We start from the raw sequence: 13,327 nt of genomic DNA on the forward strand, positions 1-13,327 counted from the left end.
TACTTTTGTGCCCCTGATTCTTAATAGACTGTAGGATTACACAGACATATGTTTAATAGCATCCTAGTGACAAAGGGCTCATAGGACAAGAGCTAAGTGACAAACAATTGCATATCATAAATAGAACTTATCAGTATTAAAGAGTTGCCTGGCAGCATCTCCTTATCCAGCAAACAAACAGAGTCTGTATCTTCAAGTCCTCTTGTTCTATTTCATTCCATTTCACAATAACCTAGTGTTAATCTTTCAGGAGAAAAATGCCATCACTTTGGCACAAGTTGGAGCAAGTTTTTAACTGAAAATTAAGACTTACTTCCTTGGCTACAAGGTACGTGATACAAACACTGTGCACAAAGGTATTAGACCTGGAACTCAAACATGTCTGTTTGTTTCTTGGCCAGTTTAGCAACCTCCTCTCTTATTGCCTTCACTAGAGCAGCTGTAGAAATGTTGGTAAGAGGTGTGTCAGAAGGGTCGTTTTCTGAGAGGCTATGCTGAGAAGCTGCAGTAGAAGGCAGCGGAGCCTGTTCCAGACTAGGATGCATGTTTGCTGGCTGACTGTACTGGCGGGGAAGTCTTGAAGGAGAGTTATGTTGGTAGCGTGATCGTGGATAAGCCTCTATGTAACCAGGGAGTGGAACCTATAGAAGAGAGCAATCACACAAAATAGCTGGCCTTCAGGTCACCTATTACGTAATCTAACACTTCAGAGAACTCCATGCAGTCGGATCCAAATGAACATATGGCTCTTGGGGCCACATTAACAGAAAGCAGACTTCCTACTCATAGTGCCACTTCACTGTGTACATTTTTGTATGTGCTGTTCGTAAGCAACAATCAGTGTTAAGTTCCCAACTATCCAAATTGTGTGAACAAATTCTCTTTGCAGAGGGAAAAAAAACACTGTACATGCTAAACTGGTCACCACTACAAGGGCAGATAGATGCCTTGTTGAAAGAGCGTCCCTTTATTATTTTTGTATGAGTCTTTGCTTTCCTATAGCTGATTTCAATACGTAGATTTATCACAGTATCCTGAAAAATATCTAAGGCATAAATTATACTTAAAAAGCCAAGGGAAGAAGAAAGGAGTTTGCTGGCTTGAAGCACCACTGTCTAATCCACATGAAGCAAGCAGCCAGGTTCTGAGTCTTAACGCTCCCAATAAAAACTGACAGTGGACATAGTATTAGAGACAGGATATCTGGGTCACTTGCAGGTTTAAACTAGTATAAATGGTGGATTCTCTGTAACTTGAAGTCTTTAAATCATAATTTGAGGACTTCAGTAACTCAACCAGAGGTTATGGGTCTATTACAGGAGTGGGTGGGTGAGATTCTGTGGCCTGCAGTGTGTAGGAGGTCAGACTAGATGATCATGATGGTCCCTTCTGACCTTAAAGACTGAGAGTTTATGAGTTCAGCACTAAGGAGCTGCCTCACCATTTACTAAAGGGAAAAACGAAGTGTTCAACCTGTCTGCTAAAATTGGGAAGAAAGTCCTTTTTCTATATATCCTCTATACTAGGGGTGGCCAACCTGAGCCTGGTAAGGAGACAGAATTTACCAATGTACACTGCCAAAGAGCCACAGAAATACGTCAGCAGCTCTCCCACCCCGCTCCCAGCGCCTCCCACCCACCAGCAGCCCTGCCGATCAGCACCTCTCCCTCCCTCCCTCCCCGCACCTCCCGATCAGCTGTTTCGTGGCGTGCAGGAGGCTTGAGGGGAGGGGGAGGAGCAAGGGCACTGCAGGCTCAAGGGAGGGGGCAGAGTGGTGACAGGACCTGGGGCGGAGTAGGGGGTTGAGCAGCGAGCACCCCCCAGCGCATTGGAAAGTTGGCGCCTGTAGCTCCAGCCCTGGAGTCGGTGCCTATACAAGGAGACGCATATTAACTTCTGAAGAGCCACATGCAGCTCCGGAGCCACAGGTTGGCCACCCCTGCTTTATACCCATCATTGCACAGCTGGCTATGTGCTTTATTGGACAAGGAGCTTTGACTTCTCTGAAACATCAGGTTTAATGGCCAAATTCAACCCCGGTGGAACTCTTAACTCAAATGCAATTATACCAGAGATGAATATGGTCCATTGTGTCAATCAGAAATAAAGGTAATTGGAAGATTTTATTCCCACATTGGACCAGATATGCCACAGTTACACTTCAGTTTTACTTTGCCCTAACTCCATTGATTTCAGTGGAGTTTCAATGGCTTAAATTAGAGTATCAATGAGGAATCAGGCCCTTCATCCCTACGGGATACTAAATGTTGCTGGCGCAACATTCTGATCCTCAATGGCAAGCTCTAAATTCTTATCAAAAACTGAATTTGAGGAAGTTTTAGAACTCAGCTTCTAACTAATTTTACTTGTTTTGCAAACTGCCTAGCAAATTGGTAAAGAAACAACAGCATTTAATTTTAAGGGATGTTTTAAGCCACTGTATTTAAAGTTGTGGTTCATTTTCTTAATTAGACAAAGTAATTTTACCCGAGAAAGAGTTTACTGATACAGAGTAACCATTTTAAATCCAATTAGAAAAAATGAAAAGAAATCTCACTGATTTACAGATTTGAAGTGATTTGCACAGAATCCTACAGTCATCATAAATCACTAGAAAAGCCATTAAAATGCATACGCATAGAAAAGATAGCCTGATAATTCTTTTAGTTTTAATTAGAAAAGGACTGGGGCCAGATTTTCAAATGAATTTAGTTCCCATTTAGGCATCTAAATGAAGTCGCCAGATTTTCCAGTGTTCAGCACTCAGCAGCTTCCACGGAGAACAATCAGAGCTGTTGGGTAAACCGTTGATAGCTGAGCACCTTTGGAAATTTGGCCGTTTTATTTAGGTGATAAATGGGAGCTCTTGGGCACTGAACTTCTGAAAATCTGCTCACTACGGGAGGGATTTTCAAAGATATTAGGTGTCTAAAGTTGCAAATAGGCACCCAGTGGGATTTTGAAAAGCACCTAAACATGTGGGGAGGGGGGGACAAACTCCTATTGAAATCAATAGGAGTTAGGCGCCTAACTGCTTAGGGCCTTTTGAAAATCCCATCAGATACCTATTTGCATCTTTAGGCACCTATCTTTGAAAATCCGTTCCTTCATATTACATATGCTCCGCAAGATTCAGGGTATTTCCGTCCACTTGATGCACAAAATATAAAATCCACCAGGCATAGTATTTGCCTGAGTACTAGATGGAAGTGGTATTTAAATACAGCCAAGAGGCTGCACCCCTTTTTAGTACAGAATTGGACTGATCACATAGCAAAATTTCATACTGAACAATATATAAAAACCACTAGAGGTCACTATTTTACTGCTTTTACTCAGCAGCAACTGAAGATTTGCTTGGACGATCAGAGCCCCACAAGATACATTTCCCTTCCTCCACCAAATATAAAGCTTCAAATCTTTGCTTTTCTTTGAGAAAGTAAAGCATTAAAGTAAATGAAGCTTAAAGTAAATTCTCACAATTTCACCAATATTTGGTGTTTTTTAAAGCCCCAGCTCCAGGAGGCATGTGATTAGTGGAGAATCTGTTTTCATTTTTTAAAAAGTAAGATTCTAGCCCTCGTGGTTTCAGAAAGAAAGCATGAAATCAAGTCCCAAATGCATTCTAAAGGCTCACAAACCAGAAGACAGAGAAAAACCTCCAAATGTTTTCTTTTTAATTTCATGATTTTGAGGACCAATTCATGATTTTTTTAACATATTGAATTGGCAATATTGTGATTCTATTCCATAGTGACACTTTTCAGATTCAGGAGGTCCCTGGGCATGATATAAAGCATTGGGGGGCAGGATCTGGGTTAAAAAAAAAGGGATATTTTTCCACATTTTTTCTTTTCTTTCCCTTGCCTCGTAAGTAACCCTGCTTCCTGGCTGTGGGCTCATAAGGAGATGCCAGCCCCGTTTACCAGGAGGTAGGGACTAAAAGCTCTGAAGGATAAATGTAGCTGAAGGAAATCTGCTGCCTTCTCCTCTAGAAGAGGGATTCATACCCCCTCCTGCCAGAATGATATTTTGGGAGCCCCCCCCCCCCCCAATTCTTCCTCTCTGCCTCCTCATATACAAAGATGGGAACTACTGCATGTAGCAGCTGCCCCAATACCGGTCCTATGACCCTTCCCCTCCCACCCCCTCGCAGGCCTCTCTGGCCTCTGTGTGTAAACCATATAACATATTATTATACAGAAAAACAAGAACACTTACCGAGTCTGCCCATTGCCCTGGTAATTCATTATCTCCAGCATAGGGCATCCAGGCTTGGTTCCTGTATGCTGTGGGTGGTGTTGGGATGAAATAGCCTGTGAATCCAGGTCGGTTTGCTGCTGGTATGGCAAACACTGCTGGTACTGTATTTCCTATCAAGCAATAGGGCAGAGATGATTAATAGTTGATAATATTAGCTATAAACCTAGAGGATCATTACAAAGTGTACCTGAAGCAGCCTGAGGAGAAACAATGAGTCTGTGTGAGAATGTTGATAACATCAAACTAGAATATGATCGCTCCTATCAGCTGCACAGAGCCCTTTTCTAAAAAGGCAGAGCATATTAGAGAAGCTAAGGACTGTATGTTGCAGATCAGGAGTGAGGTGTATTTGTAAAGTCATCTCAGGAAGTATGCACCATAGTTGGTTCAGAAGGAGGGGAGCTCAAGGATACGTAGTGGATATGGCTAGCTTCTCCCTTCCTACATGGGTTGGTGGTCATGCCCCTAGTACATTCATTATCTCATGACCTACCTCCAATATCTATCTACAACATTCACAGAATCATAGAATTGTAGAACAGGAAGGGACCTCGAAAAGTCATCTAGTCCAATCCCCTGCACTCATGGCAGGACTAAGTATTCATGAGGGAGCAGAGGTCTCTTTGTGCTGGATTTTCACTACTGTTGCCCCTTCTCCCAACTGACACACATTTTGCCTTTGTAGGCCCAAAGAAGACACCTTAGGATCAGACCCATTCTCAAATAACTGATTTCTATTAAAGCTAAAAGTCATTACAAAAGACTAGTGTAACAGGGCACACAAGCCTCCACACAAGACAGGAAATTACCAGCTAAAAATAAGACACCTGGAGCTGGAAGCAGGCTTCCAGCGAGGGGTTTAAGAAGAAGAGCCCTGCTAAGCTGGAGAGGAGCAGGCAAAGATAGCAGATGTAGAGTTCTTTCTGTGGGAGAGAAACTGGCCAAGGTCAAGGTGGTGCTTAGCACATCTCCCAGAGGAAAATACACTTCACCTAGTGTATTGTTTTTTTAGAGAATAACTGGCAGCAGCTAGTCCCACCTATTTTGTTGGCATAAAAAAACAGTCTTCCAGAGTGTCGTTCACAACGATGGCATACAATCTCTTCTGATGCCCCACCTCAGCCTCTGTTTTTAAACAGACTTGTAAAGAATGTTATGCTGCCAGGGCTGCCAGATGCTTGGAGTATTGCGGAGTTGGTATGCTCAGAAATGGGAAGACTCAGCCAGTGCACTACAGCCTCTAGGGGAGTGCCCTAGGGGGCATTCAACACAACTCTTCAACTCAATTAAGGAGAGGAATTAAGCTTGGAGTGGAGCTTCATGCAGCCCTAGGCCGGAAGGATTGTGAATGCAATTCAGGGCTCATAAAGAGGTGAAAGATATGTTTTACAGCTAACTTCCCTCACTAGGACCATTATTGTTAGGAAAGATTTATAGGGAGCAGTACCTCTACCCTGCTCTTTATAGTCACAGGGCTAGATTGTGGCAGTTAGACACAAGCCCCGAGCAGAGGGTGGTGTGGAACTGCACCACCACAGGAATAGCATTGGGGATACTGTCTTAGGCAAGTACAGTCACCTTGGTGCTGCTCCCTGAACAAGGTAGTGTGCAATTTATACCAGTCATTGTGACTGGCACAGAATGCTACCTGCAGTTTGCCAGCCCATTTCCAGGAGCAAATAGTGAAGTGTTGGACCATTAGCCCACGTCTTCCCCACTCCCTTTTCAGAGTACCTGCTCCAGGAGTTGCCAGGGTGGAGGGAGGAAGAGGGGTGAGTGCCTCTGTGCATCCCAGAGCACACAGGGACTGGTATTGTAAGACCATGTGCATGGCTGGGGGAGAAGCTTCTTGCTCAACCATGCACAGACAAGGGGCGGGGGCCATCCTGCACTAAAACATGTCTTCTGCCCCAAAAGCTTACCATCTAATTAAGGCAAGACAAACATACATACTAAGTGTACAATGATATTCCTGTGTGATACCTTATTGTAATTCTTACTGAATATAATCTGTAGTTTCAAATTAATTAGGATTACCATATATCAATCCTGCAAAAAGAGGACACTCCACGGGGCCCCGGCCCCGCCCCTTCCCCGCCCCAACTGTGCCCCGGCCCCGCCCCTTCCCCAAAGTCCCCACCCCAACTCCGCCCTAGGGGGAACAAAAGAAAAAAAAAAAAAAAAGCAGTGGCAGAGGGAGGCCCGGGAGACGCAGGGGAGCGCGGGGCAGGGGTGAGTGAATCTGGCCTGGCCCCGAGTGCAGGCAGGACTCGGGCACGGAACCTAGAGGGTGAGTAGGGGGGCGGCCCGTAGGGCCAGGCAGCGGCTGTTCCTTCTCCCCATCTGGGCAGCCGGACTCGGGAGCAGCCGCTGCTGCAGCTCCCACTGCCGCGGGGGGAGGAAGCGGCCAAGCACGTGGCGCTCGGCGGCTGCGGCTCTGGCACCCGGGCCCAAACCACCCGAGCCCGGGCCTGCTGTGGGGACCCAGCAGCGCGCACGCTGCGCCCAGCCCCCGGCCAGTCGCGTCTGGGCTGGCTGCCCAGCTGGTGCAATCCCACGGGCGGCCCCGGGGCGGAGGCATCGGCAGCCCCGTTCCTTTCCCGAGCGGGACGGGGGGGCTGGGGCCTGCTGCCCCCACTCCGGGGCCGTCCGCAGGATTGCACCAGCTGGGTCCCCGCAGCAGGCCCAGACTCAGGGAGTTCACGCCCCGGGTGCCAGAGCCGCAGCCGCCGAGTGTCACATGCTTGGCTGCTTCCCCCCCGTGGCAGTGTGAGCTGCAGCAGCAGCTGCTCCCGAGTCCGGCTGCCCAGGTTGGGAGAACGAACAGCTGCTGCCTGGCCCCGGAAAGTTGGAGCCCGGGGAGGAGGCGGTCCCCTTACCATGCCTCCCTATTTTCCCGGACATGTCCTGCTTTTTGTAAATTCCTCCCGGACGGGGATTTGAGGACCAAAAAGACGAACATGTCAGGGAAAATCCGGACGTATGGTAACCCTAAATTAATGAGCAGGATTTTCATCTGAATTATGGCAACTTTGTGCTGCCCCAGGCAGAATCAGGATCTGGGACAATATATAGATATATTTAAAGCTGGTGCTTATCTAATCAGAGCAATAGAATCTCTTTGTCCCTAAATCATTCTGAAGTCGACTACTCTCACACTGAAAGACAAGGCTAGGACAACTCAAGCATTCTCAGCTGTTCCAAGTACTTATAATACCTTAATATTTCATCCAAGGAGCCCATTTCATACAAACTTAAACCAAATATACACAGATCATTTTATCCTCTACTGAAGTGCAGCATCTCTGAGAAAAAAACATGTCATTTTCCTTTTAATACGGCACAGCAATAAATCTCCAGAGTACAGGAAAAGAAGTGAAGAATGTTACTCAGTTGAAACTGCAGGACACACATCCTGCTGAAGGCAGAATATATAAAAGGGGCACTCTAAAGTGTGGGATATTGTATACTTCAAAATGTTTTAAAATTATTGAGCCTCAGTGCTTGCTTCCTTTTAGATCCATATGTTCCACAGAAGTTACAGGCAACACATTACAGTTTAGGGTATCCACATTTTTATACTCAGTAGTACATGGTGAATATGATGCAGATAACTAATACTTCTGAGGAGGCTGCGAGACAAACTGTTCAGAAACATTAAAGGCGCGATGTCTAATAAGCCTGTCAATTTCAAAACCCAAAGTCTCAGGGTATGTCTACACTACAGGATTAATCCGAATTTAGATAATTCGAATTTGGGAAACAGGTTGTATAAATTCGATTGTGCGCGGCCACACTAAGCACCTTAATTCGGTTTTAAACCACATTAATTCGGTGGTGTGCGGCCACACTACCCCATTAACTTAAACACAGTAATTCGGTGGTGTGCGTCCACACTAACCCTAATTCGAATTAACAAAATCGATTTAGGCTCTACTCCGTTCGTCGAGGTGGAGTACAGAAATCGATTTAAAGGGCCCTTTAATTCGAATTAACTGGCTCTGTAGTGTGGACGGGTGAAGGGTTAATTCGGATTAAGGCAGCTAAATCCGAATTAAAGTCCTAGTGTAGACCAGGCCTAAGTCTTTAGAATTTAGAAAGCCAAATTTTTGTAGCTTTTCATTAATAGTTATATTTTGTCAATGGGAAGCCATTTTCCCAGGCAGATGTTAGCCAGCTAAATAGTGTCAAAACAATATGGCCCCTTGGTCTCTGCACTATTGTGCCTCGGTCGGGCACTATGCCCCAAAACACACAGAGGGAGCAAAGCTGTTGCATTACCCACTGACTGCATGCACTCTGGTGTGTTGGGGAGTGGGGATGGGACCACTTCTTCCTATTCCTTCTGGGAGGCTCTTGGCTCATGGGTTCAGATTTCTGAAGCCAACTAGGGGATTTAGCTCTCTCAATTAGAGTTGTGTGGTTAAATCTCAGTCAACCTTGAAAATGTCAACCATGTGCTCTGGTGTGTGCAAGGACTGTCATTGTGCCCAGATCCTTGCACCCTTCTCTTCCCCTACCTTAGACACCTGTTCAGGGCCAAGCACCGTAAAGCCTACAATGGAGATGTTTCTGTGGTGCTACCTATGGCCTTGATCCAGCAAAACACTTAAGCACATGCTTATCTCTATGCACTTGGGTAGTGTCGATGCAACTATCCACATGCTTAAAGTCACAATGGGAGTATCCATGTGATTAAAGTTAAGTGTAGTGTAAATGTCTTGCTGGGTCAGGGCCTGGCCTGGCCTACACTAGACTGGATTTGCTGGTTTTCCCAGATCAGCAAATCCCCTATTGGAGATGCAAATTATACCTGTAAATGATCTCTCCCCCCCCCCCCCCCTTTTTTTGGTATAGCTTACACCAGTTCCTTGAATGAAGTTAGCTATACTGCCAAAAGGTCTTTTGTATTGGTATAACTACATCTACACTAGGGCTTTTGCAGGCACAGCCATGTCAAATGGGGTGGAAAAAAATCAGCTCTATTGCTCATGGGTATATGTCAGCAAAACTTTTAAGGGTAGGCCTAGGGCTAAAAGAACTTAAGTGAAGTGCAGAGGAGCCCTTCTTGTTGGGCACAGTAACAGCTATTTATTTGTTAGTCATTCTTTTGTGAGTAGGCTTGTTAATATCAACATACTATCCCATACCAGCGTGTAATAAGGGTTGCTAGTGATTTATCAGAGAACAGACCAACAAACTACCACCCTGAAGATTGGTGATTCAAAACCTCTTGATTTCAGATCCTCATAGCTAGACTCAGGCTTAGTGCAAGCAGCAAACAAAATTAACTACTAAAGTATTTTATTTCAAAGATTGGAAGTTTTTATAGTACCAAATTCAGAGAAATCCCCACCCTAACTAAAGTCTATCTTCTGATGATGTCTTCACTCATGGTGTGGTAGAGTGTAAGTGTGTGTGTGTAGATGGGGGGCGGGATTAGTGAGGTCAACACACAAGTGGAGAAGGTGTTCAGATTTGTTTTATTAAACACAGACAGCTAGGCTGGCTGACTGACTGATGTTACAATATTATGTGGGGGGGGGAAATTCTCAGACTTTGCTTGAAGGGCCTGAGGCAGCAAAGAGCCGCAACTCTCAATGTGAGGGGAGTGAGCAGAGCTAGTGAGTCGACCACAGGAATTGCATTAAACTAGTGAGAACATGGGAGTAAAATAAATGCAATGAGTGCTGGAGAAGAGAGAGAAAGAAAGTCTCTCTTTGGGGCCTGATTTCCTCAAACATATTTCACCCTTTTATTCATTGTTTTCTTTTCCTCTTTTTCCAAGTGGAACAATAAGAAACTTCGTGTTTTGTTTTGCAAGCAGCGCCTTTCTGGGGTCAAAGTGCAAAAAACTCAAGCTCCCATTGACTCGTGTTTGTTTTGACCACTACAGACAAGGTTGCTTGTACTCTGCTGCACTCTATACCTACATTAGGTGGCAAGGTCCCCCCAGTTTATGATCGAACAGGGCTAAATTATGCAGCAAGGTTAACTGATTACTGAGTCATTCAAGAATCTTCTCTCTTAGTGCATCACACAGTGAAACAATAATTAATCCAGGCTCTGACTTGCACTGTAGCAGAGGATACTAACAGTTTTGGTATTTCCACTATGGCTTTGGAAACAGAAACAAACAAACAAACAAAAAGACATTTTAAGCCACTTTTTCTTCCTGTCCTGCTGCGTGTGAAGTTAATCAGGAATAGCTGGTGCAGACTCTGACATGAGAGTTCTGTGAGGATGTGGGGAAATGTTATCACAATAGAACCTATAGGTCCCAGCTGAGATTGGAGCCCCGTTGCAGTGGGCACTGTACAAACACATCATAAGAAACAGTCACTTCCCCAAGGAGTTCACAATCTAAATAAAAGAGCCAGATAAAGTGTAGCAGGGGAAACAGAGGCAGAGAGGGGAAGTGACTCATTCAAGATCACCCAGCAGGTTAGTAGTGGATCTAGGAACAGAACCCTAGTCTCCTATTCCTGTGCCCTCTCTACTGGACCACACTACCTCCCTTGAACAGGACTCCAGCTGCTCTAGCCTCTACTGTCAGAAGTTAATTCATCTGACCTCATAAAGTCATAGTTCATTCCAGTGAATAGGGGGAAGGGGCAGTTGATATTTGCTGCTGCTGGGGATTTGAAACAGGGCAGTGAGCTCTCACCACACAAGCCAGGGAGGAAGGGCAGCTCTTGCTATACTTTTAGCAGCACTGGACAGGGAGGTAGGCGAGCTCTGTGTTTAGGAGAGGGCTAGGAGCTGCATTTCCCCCTGCTCTCCCCTTATTTTAACCCTGGGTTGCTGCTACTGTTTGTTCAGAGACAGCATTCAATCATGCAAGGCTGGGAGAGTGGCAGGCAGATTGTAGTTCCTGCAGGTTTCAAAAGCTTTGCATGGCAACTGCCTCCTACAAACCAGGACTCAACAAGTAGTGTGGCCATACTTGCTCTTGATGAACTCCCAGGCCCTTGACCAAGCCACACAATCTCCACTCCATACATTCCACTGGTTTCCTGGTAAATACAATTATTTGACTTGGGCTTCAATAATTCAGAGCCTTGTTTAGCGATTCCCAAGAGCAGTCAGAAGATATCAGATCACAGTTACAACCTGACTTGGAAGATGAGTCACAAAGATAACATCCAGACAAAGATTAGAGGTGTCCAGATCCAGTTTTTAAGAGAAATGGAATCTGCAGTTATTCTTGTGATACAGATATTGCAGTGGATATAAAGGGGATTCTTTGCTAAAGTTTCTGTCACTGACAAAATCCTCTCACTCTCTAGTTTCCAGTCCAATTAAACAGTCTGTTATTTTGATGTCACCACATGGGGTCTCCCTAGCCCCAACCTAATTAGTTGCAGGATGGACTGCTGAATACAGTACAGGAGCCAGAAATCTGCCATATTGGAACATAGATCATTTGGTTCACTTACTCCAGCGTCCTGCCTATAGAAGTGGCTAGTACCTGGTATGTTTAAAAAAAAAAAAAAAAAAGCATAACTTCCATCACATTACACCTGTAATGATGCATGTGACAAGTGGGGCAAGACAGGGTACCCTATGTTGACCCTCAAGCCACCAAGAAAAGCATTTAATAAATCCTTCTCCATAACCATAAATAACAATCTGTGCTTGCAATATCCCATACACTCATCTGTATACAACCCAGATTGTGGAGGTGATTTCTGTTTGTACCACACTCATTTTCACCTGAGTAGTTCAATGCTGACTGATCCAATGGACCCACAGACACTGGACCTCTTGAACCTGGGGCAAAGGATGCAGGATCATGCTGTTGGGCCTGCTCGGTCCCACTGGATTCAGATATTCTTGTCTTGCTGCCAATATCTGATGTCGACCTGCACATTAAAAAAAGCAGCAAGAACCTTTGGTAATTCTGACTGATAGGCAATATCCTCAACAAGGGTGGCAGGAGTTGCAAGCAGAAAACAGAAGGAAACTATTTGCTTTTTTCTGTGGCATCCCTGGTTGCATGAACATCAATAGAAAGCAACTTCCTTTGTCCTTCGCCACTATCTTCTATAGTATTTTTTACAATTCTACAGCCCATTCACTCAACACTCCAAAATAGATCCCAGTGACATAGGACACAAAAAATACAGGTACACGGTCTTTCAATAATAAGATACAACAGACAATGCTGGATAATTACCACCTGGTGTGGTGTTATAAAGCAGAAGGCTGAGTGATTTTCGCTATGTGTAGAGCACTCTTGTCCCTAAGAAATGCCATGCATCAATTGTCTCCCAACATGAAATTTAACTGACAAAAATAAGCCAAGCAATGAGAATTATGCATTTCCTGAGGTCATTATATCATTGGCAGCCAATCAGAAGAGCTCCATTAGTGTTTGGCATTCTAACGGAATTTCATAGTAACAGCCAGCAGGCATACAGTCCTTTAGGATCATAGTATGCCCCAGGTGGTGTTATACAGTACATGGCTGAAGGCCAAGTGACTTCATCCACCTGAAAAGGGCAATAATTGCTCAGAAATGCTTTATTGCTATGGTGAAGCAAAATGTATAGATTAAAAGTAAAGAAAACAGACATGCATTTATTAGGCCTGAGAAACATGAGAAAGAAATATCCGACAGTCAGTCAGCAATCCCTGACTGAGTCCAGAGTTCCAAAAGCCATTTTATTATATATCCGTATCATTTTCTATTCTATAGGTCTGGACGACTTAGAAAAGAAAAGCGGAGTGGAAGTGAGTGTGAAATTTCCACTACTTTATGCAATATATGCCATTACGTCTTTTTAAAGTAGAGTCAAACCATGGCTTAAGAGATATCAGAGCATAGATTTGTTACATTTATTAGGCAACTGACTAGCTAACAGTGGAATATGGGATCCTTTGTTGTTTATTTTCTTCCACCATGTTGAAATTTAAGCACCGGAAATGAAAACAGATAGTTCTTAATTTCATTAATGTCTCTTCATTACGAGGAAGATGGCTATTAAATGCCACTAGAAGTTATAGTTATGGAGTCATTCTCATTAGAGCAATAGAGATTTACAGTTCTTGGCTATAACAA

The 13,327-nt window shown here is 44.5% G+C and overlaps 1 protein-coding gene across 1 annotated transcript in view; it reads right to left on the reverse strand.

Annotated features, from left to right (window-relative positions):
• Positions 1-359: 359 nt before the first annotated feature.
• KIAA1549L (KIAA1549 like) overlaps positions 360-13,327 on the reverse strand; it is a 233,878-nt gene continuing 220,910 nt past the window's right edge. Inside the window, exons 19-21 of the mRNA XM_026651564.1 lie at positions 11,980-12,128; positions 4,222-4,373; positions 360-641 (exon numbers count right to left, since the gene is read on the reverse strand). Of these exons, the coding sequence (XP_026507349.1) occupies positions 360-641; positions 4,222-4,373; positions 11,980-12,128 (583 nt within the window). The remainder of the gene's footprint in view (positions 642-4,221; positions 4,374-11,979; positions 12,129-13,327) is intronic.

This window comes from Terrapene carolina, unplaced genomic scaffold (assembly GCF_002925995.2).
Source record: "Terrapene carolina triunguis isolate 2854851 unplaced genomic scaffold, T_m_triunguis-2.0 Scaffold96, whole genome shotgun sequence".
Lineage (NCBI taxonomy): Eukaryota > Metazoa > Chordata > Testudines > Emydidae > Terrapene > Terrapene triunguis.